This window comes from Gopherus flavomarginatus, chromosome 18, assembly GCF_025201925.1.
Source record: "Gopherus flavomarginatus isolate rGopFla2 chromosome 18, rGopFla2.mat.asm, whole genome shotgun sequence".
Lineage (NCBI taxonomy): Eukaryota > Metazoa > Chordata > Testudines > Testudinidae > Gopherus > Gopherus flavomarginatus.
The window spans coordinates 2,931,144-2,954,665 of record NC_066634.1 but is presented as its reverse complement, the minus strand read 5'-3'; the positions used below and the strand labels follow the sequence as shown (position 1 = coordinate 2,954,665).

Here is a 23,522-nt window from a genome sequence, read left to right as displayed (position 1 = left end):
CCAGCAGGGCCCGAGCACAAGACCCCGGGAAATTGCAGCCGCCTCTGGGGAGCAGCGCGGAGGCTGTTAACGGAAGGGCCAAGGACAGCAGGGGCCCTGCGTGAGATTGAAATGGGGCTTTCAAAACCACAGCGTCCTCCTGCATTAGCCCCCTGCCCCACGGCGCCCCCCAATGCCCGGCCCCGACTGCCAGCGGAGAGCGCCCCCTGCCCAGCCCTCTGCCCCACGGCAGCCCCCAGCGCCCCCCAGCCCCCTGCCCTGACGGCCAGCAGAGAGCGGCCCCCGCTCAGCCCTGCCCCAGTGCGCACCCCAGCCCCCTGCCCTGAATGCCAGCGGAGAGCGCCCCCGCCCCGCCCAGTCCCGCCCCACGGCACCCCCTCGAGCTCGGCCTTAGCTGGGATCCTCAGACCCCCCTCACTCCCCCCAGGCCCAGGGAACCCAGGCGTCCGGGCAGCTCCGGGAGAAAGAAGTCCCGTCCCCGGTCTCTGCCGCCCCCTGGGGAGTGACGCAGGGCCAGCGGGGGGAACCCAGGCGTCCGGGCTCCCAGACCCCCCGCCCCCGCTTTAACCACTAGTCCTCCTCCCCTCCCCTCCCCTCCCCGAGCCAGGGAGAGAACCCAGGACTCCTGCAGCAGGGGAAGGGTTAAACGCGTCCCACATAGGCCCCGCCCATCTGACGTCAGGCCACAGGCCACGCCCCTTTGGTACTTTCATTCAAGATGGTGGCTGGTTCCTTGTGACAGGTAGGAACTTCCTGCTCCCCCCCAGCTGGGTGCAATGGAATCTCCCACCCACAGAGCACGGGGGCAGCGGGGGTGCAGCGCCCCCCAGTGCAATGGAATCTCCCACCCCCCCGTAGCAGGGGGGCAGTGGGGGCTGCAGCGCCCCCCCCAGTGCAATGGAATCTCCCACCCCCCCGTAGCAGGGGGGCAGTGGGGGCTGCAGCGCCCCCCAGTGCAATGGAATCTCCCACCCCCCCATAGCAGCGGGTGAGTGGGGGCTGCAGTGTCCCCCCCAGTGCAATGGAATCTCCCACCCCCCCATAGCAAGGGAGCAGTGGGGGCTGAAGCGCCCCCCCGGTGCAACTGAATCCCCCTCCCCTTGCCCCCATGTTATATGCGGCTGTTTCCCCAGGTGCCCTGCCCCAGAGCTGGCTGCACCCCAGGGCCAGGCTGTTGCTCTCTGCCTAGCCGCAGGGTGACACTTTCACCCTGGGAGCAGCTGGGGCTGGTTTTCACCCCACGGCCTCACGGGCCCCAAAGACCCCAGTTCTTGGCAGCCCCTTCCCCACCCGACAGCCCATGCTAGGTGAGTGCTGTCAGCTATAGCCACTGCTGTTCCCTCACTCCCCTCCCAGAGCCAGGGAGAGAACCCAGGAGTCCTGGCTCCCGGCCCCCCCAGCTCTCACCCACCAGCCCCAACTCCCTTCCCAGAGCTGGGGAGAGAACCAAGGCGTCCGGGCTCCCAGCCCCCACTGCTCTAGCCACCAGCTCCCCCTCTCTCCCCTCCCAGAGCAGGTCAGAGAACCCAGGGTCAGGACTGAGGGGCGGTGGCAGAGCAGGGGGTGCGGGGAGCCTAGGGTTGGAATAGCAGGGGGCAGGTAGGGATGTGGTGGGGGGCATCGTGCTGGGGGGTGAGGGTGGGGGGCACTATGCTATTGGGGGCATCTTGTGTCTCACTCTCCCCCCTTCTCCCCAGGCTCTCTCCCCACTCATTGCCTCCCCCCATGCGGCGCTGCTCGGACTCCTCCTGCCCCATCTCCAATGGCCTGCGCTTGGAGGGCCCGGTGCCCATGGAGCGGCCCCAGGGGCTGGCGCCGGACGAGAGCCCCGCAGCTGAGGCGGCCCTGGGCGCCGGCACCGGCACCGTCAAGGTCTATCTCCCCAACCAGCAGCGCACTGTGGTGAGGGGCCCCTTCGCCGTGGGGACGGGGCAGGAGGCCCCGGGGCTGAGGACCCCGGGATAGGGGCTGGGAGCAAGCAGGTCCCCGGCCAGCCTCAGGCACAAGCTGACTGGACCAAATGACCAGAGGGTAGCAAATGTGACGCCAAATTTTAAAAAGGGCTGCAGAGGTGACCCCGGCAGCTACAGGCCAGTGAGCCTCACTTCAGTACCGGGCAAACTGGCTGAAACTAGTAAAGAACCAAATTGTCAGACACATCAATGAACGTAATTTGTTGGGGAAGAGTCAACAGGGTTTTAGTAACAGGAAATCGCGCCTCACCAATCTACTAGAATTCTTTGATGGGTCAGCAAGCATGTGGACAAGGGGATCCAGTGGATCTAGTGTACTTAGATTTCCAGAAAGTCTTTGACAAGGTCCCTCACCAAAGGCTCTTACACAAAGTGAGCTGTCATGGGATACGAGGGAAGGTCCCCTCATGGAGCGGTAACTAGTTAAAAGGTAGGAATAAATGGTCAGTTTTCAGAATGGAGGGAGGTAAATAGTGTCCCCCCCAGGGGTCTGTACTGAGCCCAGTCCTAGTCAACATCCTAATAAACCATCTGGAAAAAGGCATGAACAGGGCGGTGGCAAAATGTGCAGATGACACAAAACTGCTCCAGACAGTTAAGTCCCAGGCAGCCTGCGAAGAGCGGCAAAGGGATCTCACCAAACTGGGCGACTGGGCAAGAAAATGGCAGAGGAAATTCAGCGTTGATCAGTGCAAAGTGATGCACATTGAAGAACAGAATCCCAACTCTCTGTGCACAATGATGGGTCTGAATTAGCTGTTACCACTCGAGAAAGATCTTGGCGTCGCTGTGGAGAGTTCTGTGAAATCATCCACTCGATGCGCAGCGGCAGCCAAAAAACAAACAAAGTGTTAGGAACCCTTAAGAAAGGGAGATAGGAAATACCATGTAGCCTCTATATAAATCCGTAGTTTGCCCACACCGGGAATACTGCGAGCAGGTGTGGTCGCCCCGTCTCCCAAAAGCTAGATTGGAATTGGAAAAGGTTCAGAAAAGGGCAACAGAAATGATCAGGGTATAGAGCAGCTGCCGTATGAGGAGAGATTAATCAGCCTGGGACTGTTCAGGCTGGAATTAAGGTGATTCGGGGGGATATGATAGAGTCTATAAAATCATGACTGGGGCGGAGAAAGTAAATGAGAACGTGTTATTTACCCCTTCCCACAACACGAGAACTAGGGGTCCCCCAATGAAATGAACAGGCAGCAGGTTTAACACAAACACAAGGATGTATTTCTTCACACAACGCACAGTCAACCTGTGGAACTCCTCGCTGGATGATGTTGTGAAGGCCAAGGCCATAACAGGGTTCAGAAGAGAGCTAGACAGATCCATGGAGTTCAGGTCCATCAGTGGCTAGTAGCCGGGACAGGCAGGGATGGTGTCACTAGCCTTTGTTTGCCAGGAGCTGGGAATGGGCGACGGGGTGGACACTTGATGATTCCCTGTTCTGTTCATTCCCTCTGGGGCACTCGGCGTTGGCCACTGGCAGAGGACAGGACACAGGGCTGGATGGACCTTTGGTCTGACACAGTCTGGCCGTTCTTATGTCTCTCCTCTCCAGCCTCCAGTGCTTTGCACGGCTCCCTAGATGTGCAGGGGGGGTGAGCACAAACCATGCAACTGCACACGTGCCTGGCTCAGTGCACAGCTGCCGGAGCACACCTGTGGTGTACCGGGGAGCATGAGCACGGTCCGTGCAATTGCATAGGCACCGGTCTTGCACGGCTCCCTCGGTATGTATTGAGTGTGCAGGGGATATGAGCACAGGCAGTGTCATTGCACACGGCTCCCTGGGCATGCAGGAGAGCGTGAGCACCATCCGTGCAATTGCACACGAGTGTGTCTTGTTGCACGGCTCCCGGGGGGTGAGGGGCACTCTAGCCATGCCCTTGCACGAGTGTGAGCGTCTACCTGGCTACGTGGGGGGGTCCGTTGCAGGCTGTGCAGGGGGAGGGGGGCTGAGCTCACCAGTGCCCTGGGGGGGCAAAAGCCGTGTGTAACCCCTCCCCCACGTCAGGTCAACGTGCGGCCGGGAGCCACCGTCTACGATGCCCTGGACAAAGCGCTGAAGGTGCGAGGGCTGAACCAGGACTGCTGTGCTGTGTATCGGCGCCTGGGCGGGTGAGCAGGGCTGCGGGTCGGGAGTGGGGGGCACCGGCAGGGTTCAGGGGGGGCTGCGGGTAGGGAGTGGGGGGCTCCATCAGAATTCTGGGGCTGCTGTGGGTCGGGAGTTGGGGGCACCGGCAGGGTCCAGGGAGGCTGCGGGTCGGGAATTGGGGGCACTGGCAGAGTTCGGGGAGGCTGCGGGTCGGGCGTGCGGGGCACCAGCAGGGTTCAGGGGGGGCTGTGGGTAGGGAGTGGGGGCCACCGGCACGGTTCGGGGAGGATGTGGGTCGGGCGTGTGGTGCACCGGCAGGGTTCGGGGAGGCCGTGGGTCGGACATGTGGGGGGCACCGGCAGGGTTCGCAGAGGCTGTGGGTTGGGAGTGGGGGGCACGAGCAGGGTTCTGGGGCTGCTGTGGGTTGGGAGTGGGGGGCACCAGCAGGGTTCGCGGAGGTTGCAGGTCAGGCGAGAGGGGCACCGGCAGGGGTCGGTGGGGCTGTGGGTCAGGAGTAGGGGGCAGCAGCAGGGTTTGGGGGGGCTGTGGCTTGGGAGTGGGGGGCAACGGCCCGGCCGGGGAGCCGGGGGCTGGGTCCGGTTCTGACCCGTCTCTCTGGCAGGACGAAGATGCCGACCGCCTGGGACACAGACATCACCCCGCTGGAGGGGCAGGTTCTCTACGTGGAGGTGCTGGACGAGGTGCCACTCACCATGCACAACTTTGTGAGTCCCAGGAGACCCTACAATAACGCCCCAGCCCCCAGGAGACCCAACAATAACGCCCCAGCCCCCAGAGACCCAACAATAACGCAACAGCCCCCAGAGACCCAACAATAATGCACCAGCCCCCAGACACCCTACAATAACACCCCAGCCCCCAGAGACCCAACAATAACGCCCCAGCCCCCAGAGACCCTACAATAACGCCCCAGCCCCCAGGAGACCCAACAATAACGCCCCAGCCCCCAGAGACCCTACAATAACACACCGGCCCTGAGAGACCCAACAATAACGCCCCAGCCCCCAGAGACCCAACAATAACACCCCAGCCCCGAGAGACCAACGATAACGCACCGGCCCTGAGAGACCCAACGATAACACACCGGCCCCCAAAAGACCCAACAATAACGCACTGCACCTGAGAGACCCAACAATAACACACCAGCCCCTAAGAGACCCAACAATAACGCACCGGCCCTGAGAGACCCAACAATAACGCACCGGCCTCCAGAGACCCAACAATAACGCACCGGCCCTGAGAGAACCAACAATAACGCACTGGCCCCCAGGAGACCCAACAATAACGCACCGGCCCTGAGAGACCCAACAATAACGCACCAGCCCTGAGAGACCCAACGATAACGCACCGGCCCTGAGAGACCCAACGATAACGCACCGGCCTCCAGAGACCCAACAATAACACCCCAGCCCCGAGAGACCCAACGATAACACACAGGCCCTGAGAGACCCAACAATAACGCACCGGCCCTGAGAGACCCAACAATAACGCCCCAGCCCTGAGAGACCCAACAATAACGCACCGGCCCCCAGGAGACCCAGCAATAAAGCCCCGACCCCCAGAGACCCAACAATAACGCACCGGCCCCTAGGAGACCCAACAATAATGCACCAGCCCCCAGAGACCCAACAATAACGCACCGGCCCCCAGGAGACCCAACAATAACGCCCCGGTCCCCAGAGACCCAACAATAACGCCCCAGCCCCTGGAGGCCCAGCAATAACGCACTGGCCCCCGAGAGACCCAGCAATAACGCACCGGCCCCCAGAGACCCAACAATAACACCCCAGCCCCCAGAGACCCAACAATAACGCCCCAGCCCCGAGAGACCCAGCAATAACGCCCCGCCCCCGAGAGACCCAGCAATAACGCCCCGGCCCCCAGAGACCCAACAATAACACACCAGCCCCCAGAGACCCAAGAATAACAACCCAGCCCCCAGAGACCCAGCAATAATGCTCCGGCCCCCAGAGACCCAACAATAACGCACCGGCCCTGAGAGACCCAACGATAACGCGCCGGCCCCCAGAGACCCAACAATAACGCCCCGGCCCCCGGAGACTCAACAATAACGCTCCGGCCCCCAGAGACCCAACAATGACGCACCGGCCCTGAGAGACCCAACGATAACACACCGGCCCTGAGAGACCCAACGATAACGCCCCGGCCCCCGGAGACCCAACAATAACGCCCCGGCCCCCGGAGACCCAACAATAACGCCCCAGCCCCCGGAGACCCAACAATAACACCCCAGCCCCCAGAGACCCAACAATAACGCCACGGCCCCCAGAGACCCAACAATAACGCCCCGGCCCCCAGAGACCCAGCAATAATCCCTAGCCCCGAGAGACCCAACAATAACGCCCCGGCCCCCGGAGACCCAACAATAACGCCCCAGCCCCTAGAGACCCAACAATAACGGCCCGGCCCCGAGAGACCCAACAATAACGCCCCGGCCCCCGGAGATCCAACAATAACGCACCGGCCCTGAGAGACCCAGCAATAACGCCCCAGCCCCCAGAGACCCAACAATAACGCACCGGCCCCCAGAGACCCAACAATAATGCACCAGCCCCCAGAGACCCAACAATAACGCCCCAGCCCTCAGAGACCCAACAATAACGCCCCAGCCCTCAGAGACCCAGCAATAACGCCCCGCCCCCGAGAGACCCAGCAATAACGCCCCGGCCCCCAGAGACCCAACAATAACACACCAGCCCCCAGAGACCCAAGAATAACAACCCAGCCCCCAGAGACCCAGCAATAATGCTCCGGCCCCCAGAGACCCAACAATGACGCACCGGCCCTGAGAGACCCAACGATAACACACCGGCCCTGAGAGACCCAACGATAACGCCCCGGCCCCCGGAGACTCAACAATAACGCTCCGGCCCCCAGAGACCCAACAATGACGCACCGGCCCTGAGAGACCCAACGATAACACACCGGCCCTGAGAGACCCAACGATAACGCCCCGGCCCCCGGAGACCCAACAATAGCCCCCCAGCCCCCGGAGACCCAACAATAACGCCCCAGCCCCCGGAGACCCAACAATAACGCCCCAGCCCCCAGAGACCCAGCAATAACGCATCGGCCCCCAGAGACCCAACAATAACGCCCCGGCCCCCAGAGACCCAACAATAACGCCCCGGCCCCTAGAGACCCAGCAATAACGCCCCGGCCCCCAGAGACCCAACAATAACGCCCCGGCCCCCAGAGACCCAGCAATAACGCCCCGGCCCCCGAGAGACCCAGCAATAACGTCCTGGCCCCCAGAGACCCAGCAATAACGCCCCAGCGCTGAGAGACCCAACAATAACGCCCCGGCCCCCAGAGACCCAACAATAACGCCCCGGCCCCCGAGAGACCCAACAATAACGCCCCGGCCCCCAGAGACCCAACAATAACGCCCTGGCCCCCGAGAGACCCAGCAATAACGTCTTGGCCCCCAGAGACCCAGCAATAACGCCCCGGCCCCCAGAAACCCAACAATAACGCCCCGGCCCCCGAGAGACCCAGCAATAACGCCCCGGCCCCCAGAGACCCAGCAATAACGTCCTGGCCCCCAGAGACCCAGCAATAACGCCCCGGCCCCCAGAAACCCAACAATAACGCCCCGGCCCCCGAGAGACCCAGCAATAACGTCCTGGCCCCAGAGACCCAGCAATAACCCCCCGGCCCACAGAGACCCAACAATAACGCAACAGCCCCCAGAGACGCCCTGGCCCCGGAGACCCAGCAATAACCCAGGTGTCTCCGTCTCTCCCCTCAGGTCCGTAAGACGTTTTTCAGCCTGGCCTTCTGCGACTTCTGCCTCAAGTTCCTCTTCCACGGCTTCCGCTGCCAGACGTGCGGCTACAAATTCCACCAGCACTGCAGCAGCCGCGTGCCCAGCGTGTGCGTGGCCCTGGGCGCGGCCCACTGCCCGTGAGTGACCCCCAGATTCCCCCTGGCCCCCGCAGCCCTCCACCCCCAGCCGCGTGCCCAGCGTGTGCCTGGCCCTGGACGCGGCCCACTGCCCGAGAGTGACCCCCAGATCCCCTACGGCCCCTGCAGCCCTCCACCCCCAGCCGCGTGCCCAGCGTGTGCGTGGCCCTGGGCGCGGCCCACTGCCCGTGAGTGACCCCCAGATCCCCCACGGCCCCCGCAGCCCTCCACCCCCAGCCGCGTGCCCAGCGTGTGCCTGGCCCTGGACGCGGCCCACTGCCCGTGAGTGACCCCCAGATCCCCCCTGGCCCCCGCAGCCCTCCACCCCCAGCCGCGTGCCCAGCGTGTGCGTGGCCCTGGGCGCGGCCCACTGCCCGTGAGTGACCCCCAGATTCCCCCTGGCCCCCGCAGCCCTCCACCCCCAGCCGCGTGCCCAGCGTGTGCCTGGCCCTGGACGCGGCCCACTGCCCGTGAGTGACCCCCAGATCCCCCCTGGCCCCCGCAGCCCTCCACCCCCAGCCGCATGCCCAGCGTGTGCCTGGCCCTGGACGCGGCCCACTGCCCGAGAGTGACCCCCAGATCCCCCACGGCCCCCGCAGCCCTCCACCCCCAGCCGCGTGCCCAGCGTGTGCGTGGCCCTGGGCGCGGCCCACTGGCCGTGAGTGACCCCCAGATCCCCCAGATCCCCCACAGCCCTCCACCCCCAGCCGCGTGCCCAGCGTGTGCGTGGCCCTGGGCATGGCCCACTGCCCATGAGTGACCCCCAGATCCCCCAGATCCCCCACAGCCCTCCACCTCCAGCCGCGTGCCCAGCGTGTGCCTGGCCCTGGACGCGGCCCACTGCCCGAGAGTGACCCCCAGATCCCCCACGCCCCCGCAGCCCTCCACCCCCAGCCGCGTGCCCAGCGTGTGCCTGGCCCTGGACGCGGCCCACTGCCCGTGAGTGACCCCCAGATCCCCCCTGGCCCCCGCAGCCCTCCACCCCCAGCCGCGTGCCCAGCGTGTGCCTGGCCCTGGACGCGGCCCACTGCCCGTGAGTGACCCCCAGATCCCCCCTGGCCCCCGCAGCCCTCCACCCCCAGCCGCGTGCCCAGCGTGTGCCTGGCCCTGGACGCGGCCCACTGCCCGAGAGTGACCCCCAGATCCCCCACGGCCCCCGCAGCCCTCCACCCCCAGCCGCGTGCCCAGCGTGTGCCTGGCCCTGGACGCGGCCCACTGCCCGTGAGTGACCCCCAGATCCCCCCTGGCCCCCGCAGCCCTCCACCCCCAGCCGCGTGCCCAGCGTGTGCCTGGCCCTGGACGCGGCCCACTGCCCGAGAGTGACCCCCAGATCCCCCACGGCCCCCGCAGCCCTCCACCCCCAGCCGCGTGCCCAGCGTGTGCGTGGCCCTGGGCGCGGCCCACTGCCCGTGAGTGACCCCCAGATCCCCCAGATCCCCCACAGCCCTCCACCCCCAGCCACGTGCCCAGCGTGTGCGTGGCCCTGGGCATGGCCCACTGCCCATGAGTGACCCCCAGATCCCCCAGATCCCCCACAGCCCTCCACCCCCAGCCGCGTGCCCAGCGTGTGCCTGGCCCTGGGCATGGCCCACTGCCCGTGAGTGACCCCCAGATCCCCCACCTCCAGCCGCGTGCCCAGCGTGTGCGTGGCCCTGGGCGCGGCCCACTGCCCGTGAGTGACTCCCCTATCCCCCACGGCCCCCGCAGTCCTCCACCCCCAGCCGCGTGCCCAGCGTGTGCCTGGCCCTGGGCGCGGCCCACTGCCCGTGAGTGACCCCCAGATCCCCTGCAACCCTCCACCCCCAGCCGCGTGCCCAGCGTGTGCCTGGCCCTGGGCGCGGCCCACTGCCCGTGAGTGACCCCGAGATCCCCCACGGCCCCCACGGCCCCAGCCCTCCCCCGCAGCCCTCCACCCCCCAGCCGCTTGCCCAGCATGTGCGTGGCCCTGGGCACGGCCCACTGCCCGTGAGTTACCCTGAGATCCCCCACGGCCCTCCCCCGCCACCCCCACCAGATCCCCCGCAGTCCTCGACCCCCCAGCTGCTTGCCCAGCGTGTGCGTGGCCCTGGGTGCAGCCCACGGCCCATGAGTGACGCCCCCCCCTGCAGCCCTTCCTGCCCCTCCCATGCCTGTACCTAAAGGAGGCAGGCCCATGGGGACCCTCCCTGGCCTGCCATGGGACGAGGGGCCCAGGCGTCCGGAGTGCTAATGGGAAGGGGATGGTGGGAGACATCAGCACAGCTGGATGTGTGATGGGGTGGCCAGGGCTGGGCAAGCAGGGGGCTGCGGGTCAGGAGTGAGGGGCACTGGCAGTGCTGGGGATGGAGCCCAGGGCTGGGCTGGCAGGGGCTGTGGGTTGGGAGTTAGGGGCACCAGCAGGGATGGGGGGTGGGGGCAGGGAGCCCAGGGCTAGGCGAGCAGGGGCTATGGATCGGGAGTGAGGGGCTCCGGCAGGGCTGGGCGAACAGGGGGGTGCAGATCGGGAGTGAGGGGCATCTGCACCCCACATTCTCTCTCCTCCCCCCCCCAGGATTTACAGCCATGGCCCCTACCCTGATGTGCAGGGGCAGGATTCCCCTTCAGCCCGGCCCGGCCTGGCCCCCCTAACGCCGCAACCCACCAGGTACGGGAGCCCTCCAGTCCCACCCCAGGGGGGTGGACGGGGGAGGAAATCACCCCCAGATTGCAGGGGGACTGACACAGAGGCCGGGTCACCAGTCCAGAGCAACCGGGGGCGGGAACCATGTAAACAGGGCTGCAGGAAATCTCGGGTCATATGGTTCTGTGGAAATCTGGATGCCCAGGAGCGAAGGGGAGGGGGGCGTCCTGACGGGCGAGGGGTGCCGGGATCCCGGGGGAATCTGGAGCCGGAGCTCTGGGTATGACCCTTTGGCGACCGCGGCTGGGACCCTGCGGCCCCCGATTCGGGGATCGGGCGGGGAGGGGAGGAGGGAGGGGCTAGGACCCCTGCCCACGGGCCAGGGACTCCGGGAGGTCAGTCCCTTGGGCGCAGAGGGGAAGGGAGCCACTGACCCGGCTCTCGTCTGCCTGTGCCCCCCCGCTCAGCTCCCGCCAGCAGTGTCTTGGCCCCGATGTCTTCAGCTTCCCAGACCCCCCTGGTGGGGGGCAGCCCCTCCAGCGCCACCGCTCCACCTCCACCCCCAACGTGCACATGGTCAGCACGGCCGAGCCCGGGGACGACGCCACCCGGCAGGTGAGAGCCCAGCAGGGCGGGGAGTGGGGCCGGGGCCTGGCGCCTGCAGGGGACGCCGGCTCCCATCAGCCCCAGGGCAGGGACTGGCTGGCTCCGGGGGGGGAGGAATGGGCCCAAGGGGGGCCAGCGGGGGGGACGCGGGAAAGGGCCAGGAATCGTGGGGCGCACGCAGGGCTCGGCCCCGCCGGCAGGGGGCGCAGAGACGCGGACAGACGGACGCCCGCGGACCCGGACGGACAGAGCCTGGAGGGTTCGTTTCCTCTCGGGGTCTCTGAGCTCTTCTCCCCTTTTTCAGATCGCGGCCGTGAGCTTCTTCACAGACGGTGAGAACCCCCGAGGTCTGGAGGCACCGGGCTGGGGGGGAGGCTCGGGGGGGCGCTGTGCTGCAGGGGGCAGGCGGGGGGCTCAGCAATGGGCACTGTGCTGCAGGTGAGAGTTCGGGGGGCGCTGTGCTGCAGGGGGCAGGAGGGGGGCTCAGCAGTGGGCACTGCTGCAGGTGAGAGTTCGGGGGGCGCTGTGCTGCTGGGGGTGGGCAGGGGGTTCGTGGGGCGCTGTGCTGCAGGAGGCAGGCGGGGGACTCGGGGCGCTATGCTGCTAGGGGGGGTTCGGGGGGCGCTGTGCTGCTGGGGGTGGGTGGGAGGTTCGGTGGGGGGCGTAGTGCTGAAGGGGGCAGGCAGGGGGCACGGTGCTATCGGGGGCAGGGGGCACTCGGGGGAGGTTGGGGGCTCAGTGGGGGCGTGGGGGGCAGCTCTGGGGTCCCTGGCTCACTCCACTCTCTCTGTCCAGCGCCAGGTGCGGGGGAAGGGTTTCCCCCGGGTCCCAGCCCCCCCCAGGAGCCTCCCGGGCGCCGTGGGGCCCCCTCCAAGTCGCCCCCGCAGCCCCCCAAGGAGCGGAAGGGGTCGGCGTCGTCGGCTGAGGACAAGAAGAGAGTGGTGAGTTGGGGGGGAGCGGCTGGGGAGATGTGTGTCCCCACCATGTCCCTGCCCCCCATGACGCCCTGCACCTCCCTCATCCCCTTCCCCCCATACCCCCCAATCCTGCTGTACTCCCCCAGCCTTGTACCCCCTTCCCCCTCTCCCACATCGGGCCCCCATCTCCTGCCCCCCACCCACCTGCTATCTCTGACCTCCATCCCCACGGCTCCTGACGTGAACCACCACCCCGAGCCTGTGCCCCCAACTCCATCCCCCCGTCCCCTGCCCCCTGACTCCTCCACGCCGCCGATGGGGGGCAGGGGCGAGAAAGGCCGGTCATGCCGGGGTTGTGGGGAGCCGCGGACAGTACCTATTCTGCTCCGGGGCACCCCATGGGGTGGGTGGGATCTGAAGAAGAGACAGCTGTGAGGGGGCACCCCAGAGGCCTTCCCACGACGTGGGGCTCCGAAGAAGCCAGGGATCGGTCGTTTTCGAGGGATCTGCACCAGGGGAAACTGAGGCGGGGTCCAAGGCTGGTGGCAGCGTTCGGCTGGGGCGTCCCCCCAGGCTGGGCAGGGTTGGGGGAGGGAACGGAACGAATCCCCCAATACCCTCTCCCCCCCACCCCATTGCAGAAGGCCCTGGGCTACCGGGACTCGGGCTACCAGTGGGAGGTGCCCCCGCATGAGGTGATCCTGCTGCGGCGGGTGGGAGCCGGCTCGTTTGGGACCGTCTACCAGGGCCGCTGGCACGGCCACGTGGCTGTCAAAATCCTCAAGGTGACGCAGCCCACGGCCCAGCAGGTGCAGGCCTTCAAGAACGAGATGCAGGTACTCAGGTAGGAACCCCGGCGTCCGGGAGGGCCGCTGGCCTCTGGGAGGGGGGCAGGAGGGACCCCGGCATCCAGCGGGGATCCAGAGTCTGGGGGCAGGGGGCGGAGAGGGACGTTGGCCTCTTGGGGGAGCAGGAGGGACCCCGTATCCAGGGGGAGCCCCAGCATCCGGGTGGGGCTGGAAGGACCCTGGCGTCCGGGGTGGGCAAAGGCAGACTGGGGAGGGGACCCCGGTGTCAGGGTTTGTAGGCCAGAAGGAGGGACCCAGGCATCCAGGGGTTCATGGAGCAAGAGGGGGGACTCCAGCTTCCAGGGGGTTAGCAGTTTGTCGGGGACCCAGGAGTCCGGGGGTGGCGGTTTGGGGCAAAAAAGATCCCGGTGTCTGGGGGGACCGGTCTGGGGTGGGGGCCAGGCATCCAGGGATGGTTTTGCGGGAGGGACCCAGGTGTCCGGGGGTGGCGGTTTGCAGCGGGAGGGACTCAGGCATCCGGGGGTACCAGTCTTGGGGAGAACCAGGCCTTCGGGGATGATGTTGGGGAAGGACCCAGGCATCCGAGGGTGGTGGGCTGGGGTGGGGGGGGCAGACCCCAGCGCCTGCCCCCCCGGTGACCCGCCCCGGTCCTTGCAGGCGGACGCGCCACGTCAACGTGCTGCTGTTCATGGGCTTCATGACGCGGCCGAGTTTCGCCATCATCACCCAGTGGTGCGAGGGCAGCAGCCTGTACCGGCACCTCCACGTCTGCGAGACCCGGCTGGACGCCCCCGCCCGCACCGAGGTGGCACGCCAGACGGCCCAGGGCATGGAGTGAGTCCCGGGGGGGGGGGCTGCCAGTGGGGAAGGGGTGGGGAGGCAGGGGGTTGGGAATATGGGGAGGGAGCGGGGGGGTCAAGAGAAGGGGCTTGTGCAATGGGGGCAGGGAACTGGCCTGATGGGGGGCTGCGGTGGTTGGGGGGGGCTATGGGGACAGGTGGGGGGGGCTGGCGCAGTGAGGGGCTGACAGTGGGGGAGGGGTGGGGGCAGGGAGTCATGGCAGGGGGGCTGGCGTTATGGGAATATGGGGAGGCTGGCATGGTGGGGGTCACTGCTCATGGGGGGCTCCCCCCGCTTTCTCTCCCCTTCCTAGTTATCTTCATGCCAAGAACATCATCCACCGGGACCTGAAATCCAACAGTATCCTACCGCCCCCCCATGCCGGGCTCCAGTGGTGGCCGGGCGGGGGGACTAGGGGGGGCGTATCCAAGATGGCGGCAGGGCAGGGGGTATGGGGGGGGGGCGTCTCCAAGATGGCGGCAGGGCTGGGGTAATGGGGGGGGCGTATCCAAGATGGCAGCAGGGCTGGGGGAATGGGGGGGTGTATCCAAGATGGCGGCAGGGCCAGGGGAATGCGGGGGGGGGCGCGTATCCAAGATGGCAGCAGGGCTGGGGGAATGGGGGGGGGGGCGTATCCAAGATGGCGGCAGGGCCAGGGGAATGGGAGGGGGGGCCGTATCCAAGATGGCAGCAGGGCCGGGGGAATGGGGGGGGGTGTATCCAAGATGGCGGCAGGGCCAGGGGAATGCGGGGGGGGGGAGGCGTATCCAAGATGGCAGCAGGGCCATGGGAATGGGGGGGTGTATCCAAGATGGCGGCAGGGCCGGGGGAAGGGGGGGTGACAGGTGTTTCCCAGGGGGGTCTGTGCTGCGGGGGTTGTCGCTGAAGTTGGGGCAGCTGTGGGGGGCTCGTTGGTGCTGGTCGCCCCCTAACCCCCCCCCCAGACATCTTCCTGCACGAGGGGCTGACGGTGAAGATCGGTGACTTCGGCCTGGCCACGGTGAAGACGCACTGGAGTGGGGCCCGCCGAGTCGAGCAGCCCCGGGGCTCCGTGCTCTGGATGGTGAGAGCCCCACGGTGCCCCATAGCGCCCTGCTGTGCCCCACAGCGCCCAGCTCACCCCATAGCGCCCTGCTAACCCCCACGGTGCCCCACAGCACCCTGCCATGCCCCACAGTGCCCATCGTGCCCAGCTCACCCCCATAGCGCCCAGCTCACCCCATAGCGCCCTGCTGACCCCCACAGCGCCCTGCTCACCCCCAGCACCCTGCTATGCCCCACAGCGCCCTGCCATGCCCCATAGCGCCCTGCTCACCCCCTTAGCACCCTGCTATGCCCCACAGCGCCCAGCTCACCCCCATAGCGCCATGCTGACCCCCACGGCACCCCACAGCGCCCTGCTGACCCCCCCAGTGTCCTGGCCGAGCCCCGCGGTGCCCCATAGTGCCCTGCTGACCCCCACAGCGCCCTGCCAAGCCCCACAGCACCCATAGCGCCCTGCTGAACCCCATAGCCCCCTGCTGACCCCAATACCCCTCCACTGCACCGCCATGCCCCAGCTGCTGGGCTCCATGCTCTGGATGGTGAAATCCTCGGTGTGCCCCATAGAGCCCCACTGTCACCTGCCCCCCATGCCTCCCCCCCAGACCCTAACGGTCTCTCCTCGCAGGCGCCCGAGGTGATCCGCATGCAGGACAGCAGCCCCTACAGCTTCCAGTCCGACGTCTACGCCTACGGGGTGGTTCTGTTCGAGCTCACCACAGGCAGCCTCCCCTACGGGCACGTCCGCAGCCGCGACCAGGTACCAGCCTCCCAGGGGCCCCAGAGCCATCCTGACCCCCCACAGCACCTCTGTGCCCCCCTGCACACCTCCCTGCCAACCCGCAGCCTCCCCCTACGGGCACATCCACAGACCCGACCAGGTACCCCCCAGCCTCCCCACCCCAGTGTCCCCCTGCAACCCTCCTCGCCCCCAGCACCCAGGTGCCCCCCTGCGGCCCTCCTCAACCCCCACGCCCCAGCCCCCCTCCCTGCCGACTCACAGCCTCCCCTACGGGCACGTCCGCAGCCACGACCAGGTACTGCCCAGCCCCCCCCCCCCGGTGTCCCCCCGCAACCCTCCTCGCCCCCAGCACCCAGGTGCCCCCCCTGCAGCCCCCCTCCCTGCCGACCCACAGCCTCCCCTACGGGCACGTCCGCAGCCACGACCAGGTACTGCCCAGCCCCCCTTGACCTGCACCCTCTGCTGCCTCCCACAGCCCCCCGCTGCCAACTGCAAACCCCCCGCATCCCCCAGTGCCCCTCATCGCCGACCTGCAACCCCCTGGCGCCCCCCACTGCTGACTGCAGGCCCCCACGTCACCCGGCGCCCCTCACTTCCTCCCACAGCCCCCCGGTGCCCCCTGCTGCCTCCGCAGCCCCCTGGCACCCCTCGCTGCTGACCCACACACCCCCAGTGCCCCCCGGCACTTCTCGCTGCCACCCGCAGCCCCCTGGCGCCCCTCACTCCCGACTCACAGCGCCCCAGAGCCCCTCACTGCCAACCCACAGCCCCCCTCACTCCTGACCCGCAGCTCCTGCCAGCCCAGCCCAGCCCAGCCCAGGGCTCCCCCCAGCTATGCCAGTGCCCCTCACTCCCGACCCGCAGCTCCTGCGGTTCTAAATGGGGGTTTGGGGGTGTCCTGGCTCTGACCCAACCCCTTGCCCCCCAGATCCTGTTCATGGTGGGCCGAGGGTACCTGTCCCCTGACATGAGCCGGGTGCCCAGTACCTGCCCCAAGGCTCTGAAGAGACTCATGATGAACTGCCTGAAATTCAACCGAGACGAGAGACCCCTCTTCCCCCAGGTGAGTGGGGGCGGGGCTCGGACGCCTGGGTTCTCTCCCAGCTCTGGGGGGGAGTGGAGTCTGGTAGTTAGAGAGCGGGGGCTGGGAGCCCAGACTCCTGGGTTCTCTCCCCGGCCCTGGGAGGGGAGTGGAGTCTGGTGGTTAGAGCAGGGGGGTGCTGGGAGCCCGGACTCCTGGGTTCCCTCCCTGGCTCTGGGAGCAGAGTAGGGGCTAGTGGTTAGAACAGGGGATGCTGGGAGCCAGGACTCCTGGGTTCTCTCCCTGGCCCTGGGAGGGGAGTGGAGTCTGGTAGTTAGAGAGCGGGGGCTGGGAGCCCAGACTCCTGGGTTCTCTCCCCGGCCCTGGGAGGGGAGTGGAGTCTGGTGGTTAGAGCAGGGGGGTGCTGGAGCCCGGACTCCTGGGTTCCCTCCCTGGCTCTGGGAGCAGAGTAGGGGCTAGTGGTTAGAACAGGGGATGCTGGGAGCCAGGACTCCTGGGTTCTCTCCCTGGCCCTGGGAGGGGAGTGGAGTCTGGTGGTTAGAGCAGGAGGGGCTGGGGGTCCGGACTCCTGGGTTCCCTCCTTGGCCCTGGGAGGGGAGTGGAGTCTGGTGGTTAGAGCAGGGGGGTGCTAGGAGTCCGGACTCCTGGGTTCCCTCCCTGGCTCCAGGGGCGGGGGTTGGAGGGACCCGTCTCACCGCCTTTCTCCCCCCAGATCCTGGCCACAGTGGAGCAGCTGCAGCGCCTCCTCCCCAAGCTGGAGCGAAGCATGTCAGAGCCCTCCCTGCACCGTGCCTCCCACCCCGACCCCCGCGGCTCCTCCCCCCCGTCGCCCCTGCGCCCCCTGGCCTAGCCTGGGCAGACGGACACCCTCGGTGCCAGGAGCTGCCGCTGCTCCAAGCCTCCCCCAGCTTGGGGACCCAGGCGTCCAGGAGCAACTATGGGGGAGGGGGGCAAACACCCCAAGGGGCTGGGGAGCTTCTCCCCCCACCCGAACCTCAGGGCCAGCATCGCCCCAGAGGAACTTCCATTGTCTGGAGATTGATGGGTGACACCCCCCACTCCACCCTGCCCCAGAGGTGGCTGCATCCCAGCATCAGCCGAGCTGGCCGTTCTATGCAGCCGTTCCCGGCCGCCCCGCCCCAGAGGTGGCTGCATTAAGGGCGACCCGTGGGCTGTTAAATCTCTGTTTTAATATATCGGTCTCTGGTTGCTCGGCCTCGCGCCACGTTTCTTTGACATCACAGACAATGGGGACCCACGACAGTGTCACGAGAATCACTAATGGGGGAGGGGAGCAATTCGTGCTCGACGGCCCCGCCCCCACCCCGTCCCCTTCACAGTGGGAACTCGGGGAAGAGCAGCGTCTGGGCTGGAGGGGGGAGAGGCCTGATCCTGGGCTCCCTCCTTTGCCCCCCAGGGCCCAATTCGGGGCAGAGGTGGAAGCGTCATGACACAACACTGAAACAACACGCAAATATCACGCGCTGGGGGCGTCACAACACAGCGCTGGGGGGCACTCAAAAATATAGAGGGGGCAAGAGTCTGAGATCTGTACAGGGGGGCTGATGGGGAGCAGGAGGGTGTGGCGGGGGACCGCTGGGGAAAGGGAGATGGGCTGGGCTGGTGGTACATGGGGGGCTGGCGGGGGAGGGGGGTGTTGCTGGGGATCAGAGATGTGGGGTGTTACAGGGGCTAGGGTGGGCTCAGAGGTGGGAGGGCTCACAGGAGGCAGCATGGGGGGGGTTAGAGGGGCCAGGGTGGATTTGGGGGTGGGGGGCTCCATGAGGGGTGTTGCTGGGGGCAGGGATGTGGGGGTGTTATGGGGACTAGGGTGGATTTGGGGTTGGGGGTCTTGCAGGGGGCAGTGTGGGAGGTTATGGGGGGCTAGGGTGGATTTGGGGGTGGGGGATTTCGCAGGGGGCAGTGGGGCTAGGGTGGATTTGGGGGTGGGGGTCTCGGGGAAGTGGGGGGAGTTAAGGGGGGGCTGAGGTGGATTTGGGGTTAGAGGGGCAGCATGGGGGGATGTTGCTGGGGCAGGGATGTGGGGGTGGCTTGGGGGGCTCAAGGGAGGCAGCGTGGGGGGGTTATGGGAGCTAGGGTGGGTTCGGGGGCTCACAGGAGGCAGCAGGGGGGTTACAGGGACCAGGGTGGATTGGGGGGCCTCATCGGAGGCAGTGTGGTGGTGTTATGGGGGGGCAGGTGGATTTAGGGGGCTCACAGGTGGCAGCAGGGAGTTACGGGGGGCTGGGTGTATTTTGGGGGGCTCACTAGAGGCAGCAGAGGGTGTTATGGAGGGCTAGGGTGGACTGGGGGGGCTCAAGGAAAGAATGGGGAGGCTGGTGTGGATTCAGGGCAGGGGGGGATTAATTTCACACACAGCCACATGCACCTGGCCGTGTCCCACCCCCCCGGCAGAGGGCGCATTCTGGGGACCCCCGTGTCCAGGGGCTGAGCGCAGCAGGTCGGGCTCCAGGCAGCACCAGGCGCGGAGTCCCCGGTGGGGGGATGGACAATGCAGCGAGGGGGCATCATTGGGGTCCCCAGGAAGCTCTGTGGGGCAGTTAGGGGGTCTCAGTGAGGGGCCCATGGCATCCCGTGGGAGGGGAGGGTCTCTGGGGAGCAGGAGGCAGTGGGAGGAACCCAGTGGCGTTGGGGGGTTGTCTGGGGGGGGTCACTCGGAGAAGAGGCTGGCGAAGCTCCGGGGGGGGCACTCGGAGAAGAGGCTGGCGAAGCTCCAGGGGAGGCTCCGGGGGGTCACTCGGAGAAGCGGCTGGCGAAGCTCCGGGGGGGGTCAGTCGGAGAAGAGGCTGGCGAAGCTCCGGGGGGGCTCCGGGGGGGGTCAGTCGGAGAAGAGGCTGGCGAAGCTCCGGGGGGGGGGCTCCGGGGGGGGTCACTCGGAGAAGAGGCTGGCGAAGCTCCAGAGGGGCTCCGGGGGGGTCAGTCGGAGAAGAGGCTGGTGAAGCTCTGGGGGGGCTCCGGGGGGGGGTCAGTCGGAGAAGAGGCTGGTGAAGCTCCGGGGGGGGGGGGGCTCCGGGGGGTCACTCGGAGAAGAGGCTGGCGAAGCTCTGAGGGGGCTCCGGGGGGGTCAGTCGGAGAAGAGGCTGGCGAAGCTCCGGGGGGGCTCCGGGGGGGGAGTCACTCGGAGAAGAGGCTGGCGAAGCTCCGGGGGGGGGCGCTCCAGGGGGTCACTCAGAGAAGAGGCTGGCGAAGCTCCGGGGGGGCTCCGGGGGGGGTCAGTCGGAGAAGAGGCTGGCGAAGCTCCGGGGGGGGGGGCTCCAGGGGGTCATTCGGAGAAGAGGCTGGCAAAGCTCCGGGGGGGGTGGTCCGGGGGGTCAGTCGGAGAAGAGGCTGGTGAAGCTCTGGGGGGGCTCCGGGGGGTGTCACTCGGAGAAGAGGCTGGCGAAGCTCTGGGGGGGCTCCAGGGGGGTCAGTCGGAGAAGACGCTGGCGAAGCTCTGGGGGGGCTCCGGGGGGGTCAGTCGGAGAAGAGGCTGGGGAGGCTCCGGGGGGGGTCACTCAGAGAAGAGGCTGGCAAAGCTCCGGGGGGGGGGCTCCAGGGGGTCACTCGGAGAAGAGGCTGGCAAAGCTCCCGGGGGGGGTTCCGGGGGGGGTCACTCGGAGAAGAGGCTGGCGAAGCTACGGGGGGGCTACGGGGGGGGCACTCGGAGAAGAGGCTGGCGAAGCTCCGGGGGGGGCGCTCCAGGGGGTCACTCAGAGAAGAGGCTGGCGAAGCTGCGGGGGGGGCGCTCCAGGGGGTCACTCGGAGAAGAGGCTGGCGAAGCTCCTGGGGGGCTCCGGGGGGTGTCACTCGGAGAAGAGGCTGGCGAAGCTCCGGGGGGGGTCACTCGGAGAAGAGGCTGGCGAAGCTCCGGGGGGACTCCGGGGGGGTCACTCGGAGAAGAGGCTGGCGAAGCTCCGGGGGGGGCGCTCCAGGGGGTCACTCGGAGAAGAGGCTGGCGAAGCTCCGGGGGGGGGGCGCTCCAGGGGTCACTCGGAGAAGAGGCTGGCGAAGCTCCGAGAGAGGTTCCGGGGGGGGTCACTCGGAGAAGAGGCTGGCGAAGCTCCGGGGGGGGAGCTCCAGGGGGTCACTCGGAGAAGAGGCTGGCGAAGCTCCGGGGGGGGGCGCTCCAGGGGGTCACTCGGAGAAGAGGCTGGCGAAGCTCCGGGGGGGGTCACTCGGAGAAGAGGCTGGCGAAGCTCCGGGGGGGGGCGCTCCAGGGGGTCACTCGGAGAAGAGGCTGGCGAAGCTCCTGGGGGGCTCCGGGGGGTGTCACTCGGAGAAGAGGCTGGCGAAGCTCCGGGGGGGGCGCTCCAGGGGGTCACTCGGAGAAGACGCTGGCGAAGCTCCGGGGGGGGTCACTCGGAGAAGAGGCTGGCGAAGCTCCGGGGGGGGCGCTCCAGGGGGTCAGTCGGAGAAGAGGCTGGCGAAGCTCCGGGGGGGCTCCGGGGGGGTCACTCGGAGAAGAGGCTGGCGAAGCTCCGGGGGGGGGGCGCTCCAGGGGTCACTCGGAGAAGAGGCTGGCGAAGCTCCGGGGGGGCTCCGGGGGGGGTCACTCGGAGAAGAGGCTGGCGAAGCTCCGGGGGGGCTCCGGGGGGGGGGTCACTCGGAGAAGAGGCTGGCGAAGCTCCGAGGAGGCTCCGGGGGGTGTCACTCGGAGAAGAGGCTGGCGAAGCTCCGAGGAGGCTCCGGGGGGTGTCACTCGGAGAAGAGGCTGGCGAAGCTCCGGGGGGGCTCCGGGGGGGGGTCACTCGGAGAAGAGGCTGGCAAAGCTCCGGGGGGGGCGTCACTCAGAGAAGAGGCTGGCGAAGCTCCGGGGGGACTCCGGGGGGGGTCACTCGGAGAAGAGGCTGGCGAAGCTCCGGGGGGGGCGCTCCAGGGGGTCACTCGGAGAAGAGGCTGGCGAAGCTCCGGGGGGGGTGCTCCAGGGGGTCACTCGGAGAAGAGGTTGGCGAAGCTCCGAGGAGGCTCCGGGGGGGTCACTCGGAGAAGAGGCTGGCGAAGCTCCGGGGGGGGGCGCTCCAGGGGGTCACTCGGAGAAGAGGCTGGCGAAGCTCCGGGGGGGAGTCACTCGGAGAAGAGGCTGGCGAAGCTCCGGGGAGGCTCCGGGGGGGGGTCACTCGGAGAAGAGGCTGGCGAAGCTCCGGGGAGGCTCCGGGGAGGTCACTCGGAGAAGAGGCTGGCGAAGCTCTGGGGAGGCTCCGGGGGGGGGTCACTCGGAGAAGAGGCTGGCGAAGCTCCGGGGGGGCTCCGGGGGGGGGGGGTCACTCGGAGAAGAGGCTGGCGAAGCTCCGAGGAGGCTCCGGGGGGTGTCACTCGGAGAAGAGGCTGGCGAAGCTCCGGGGGGGGCTCCGGGGGGGGTCACTCGGAGAAGAGGCTGGCGAAGCTCCGGGGGGGGTGCTCCAGGGGGTCACTCGGAGAAGAGGTTGGCGAAGCTCCGAGGAGGCTCCGGGGGGGTCACTCGGAGAAGAGGCTGGCGAAGCTCCGGGGGGGGCGCTCCAGGGGGTCACTCGGAGAAGAGGCTGGCGAAGCTCCGGGGGGGAGTCACTCGGAGAAGAGGCTGGCGAAGCTCCGGGGAGGCTCCGGGGAGGTCACTCGGAGAAGAGGCTGGCGAAGCTCCGGGGAGGCTCCGGGGGGGGGTCACTCGGAGAAGAGGCTGGCGAAGCTCCGGGGGGGCTCCGGGGGGGGGGTCACTCGGAGAAGAGGCTGGCGAAGCTCCGAGGAGGCTCCGGGGGGTGTCACTCGGAGAAGAGGCAGGCGAAGCTCCGGGGGGGCTCCGGGGGGGGTCACTCGGAGAAGAGGCTGGCAAAGCTCCGGGGGGGGCGTCACTCAGAGAAGAGGCTGGCGAAGCTCCGGGGGGACTCCGGGGGGGGGGTCACTCGGAGAAGAGGCTGGCGAAGCTCCGGGGGGGGTGCTCCAGGGGGTCACTCGGAGAAGAGGTTGGCGAAGCTCCGAGGAGGCTCCGGGGGGGTCACTCGGAGAAGAGGCTGGCGAAGCTCCGGGGGGGGCGCTCCAGGGGGTCACTCGGAGAAGAGGCTGGCGAAGCTCCGGGGGGGAGTCACTCGGAGAAGAGGCTGGCGAAGCTCCGGGGGGGGGGCGCTCCAGGGGGTCACTCGGAGAAGAGGCTGGCGAAGCTCCGGGGAGGCTCCGGGGGGGGGTCACTCGGAGAAGAGGCTGGCGAAGCTCCGGGGAGGCTCCGGGGAGGTCACTCGGAGAAGAGGCTGGCGAAGCTCCGGGGAGGCTCCGGGGGGGGTCACTCGGAGAAGAGGCTGGCGAAGCTCCGGGGGGGCTCCGGGGGGTGTCACTCGGAGAAGAGGCTGGCGAAGCTCCGGGGGGGGCGCTCCAGGGGGTCACTCGGAGAAGAGGTTGGCGAAGCTCCGGGGAGGCTCCGGGGGGGGGCGTCACTCGGAGAAGAGGCTGGCGAAGCTCGGGGGGGGCGCTCCAGGGGGTCACTCGGAGAAGAGGCTGGCGAAGCTCTGGGGGGGTCACTCGGAGAAGAGGCTGGCGAAGCTCCGGGGGGGGGGCGCTCCAGGGGGTCAGTCGGAGAAGAGGCTGGCGAAGCTCCGGGGGGACTCCGGGGGGGGTCACTCGGAGAAGAGGCTGGCGAAGCTCCGGGGGGGTTCCGGGGGGGGTCACTCGGAGAAGAGGCTGGCGAAGCTCCGGGGGGGCTCCGGGGGGGGTCACTCGGAGAAGAGGCTGGCGAAGCTCCGGGGGGGCGCTCCAGGGGGTCACTCGGAGAAGAGGCTGGCGAAGCTCCGGGGGGGTCACTCGGAGAAGAGGCTGGCGAAGCTCCGGGGAGGCTCCGGGGGGGTCACTCGGAGAAGAGGCTGGCGAAGCTCCGGGGGGGCTCCGGGGGGGGTCACTCGGAGAAGAGGCTGGCGAAGCTCCGGGGGGGCTCCGGGGGGGG

General features: G+C 67.9%; 1 protein-coding gene across 1 annotated transcript; it reads left to right on the top strand.

The window, feature by feature from the left end:
- Nucleotides 1–693: 693 nt before the first annotated feature.
- Nucleotides 694–17,827, top strand: ARAF (A-Raf proto-oncogene, serine/threonine kinase). Its single transcript, XM_050927980.1, has 16 exons — nt 694–742; nt 1,698–1,902; nt 3,994–4,097; nt 4,697–4,799; nt 7,868–8,022; nt 10,553–10,645; nt 11,089–11,236; nt 11,532–11,559; nt 12,023–12,168; nt 12,786–12,988; nt 13,611–13,787; nt 14,107–14,153; nt 14,738–14,856; nt 15,463–15,594; nt 16,505–16,639; nt 17,331–17,827. Exons 2-16 carry the CDS (start codon nt 1,726–1,728, stop codon nt 17,466–17,468), a joined length of 1,905 nt encoding a protein of 634 aa, XP_050783937.1. The 5' UTR covers nt 694–742; nt 1,698–1,725; the 3' UTR covers nt 17,469–17,827.
- Nucleotides 17,828–23,522: the final 5,695 nt, after the last annotated feature.

Bases quoted from the DNA above. Each gene is read 5' to 3' on its own strand.
- ARAF (XM_050927980.1), top strand. From the start codon at position 1,726: ATGCGGCGCTGCTCGGACTCCTCCTGCCCCATCTCCAATGGCCTGCGC. The intron at 11,560-12,022 runs GTGAGAACCCCC...CTCTCTGTCCAG, and splicing joins CGTGAGCTTCTTCACAGACG to CGCCAGGTGCGGGGGAAGGG. The intron at 12,169-12,785 runs GTGAGTTGGGGG...ACCCCATTGCAG, and splicing joins CTGAGGACAAGAAGAGAGTG to AAGGCCCTGGGCTACCGGGA.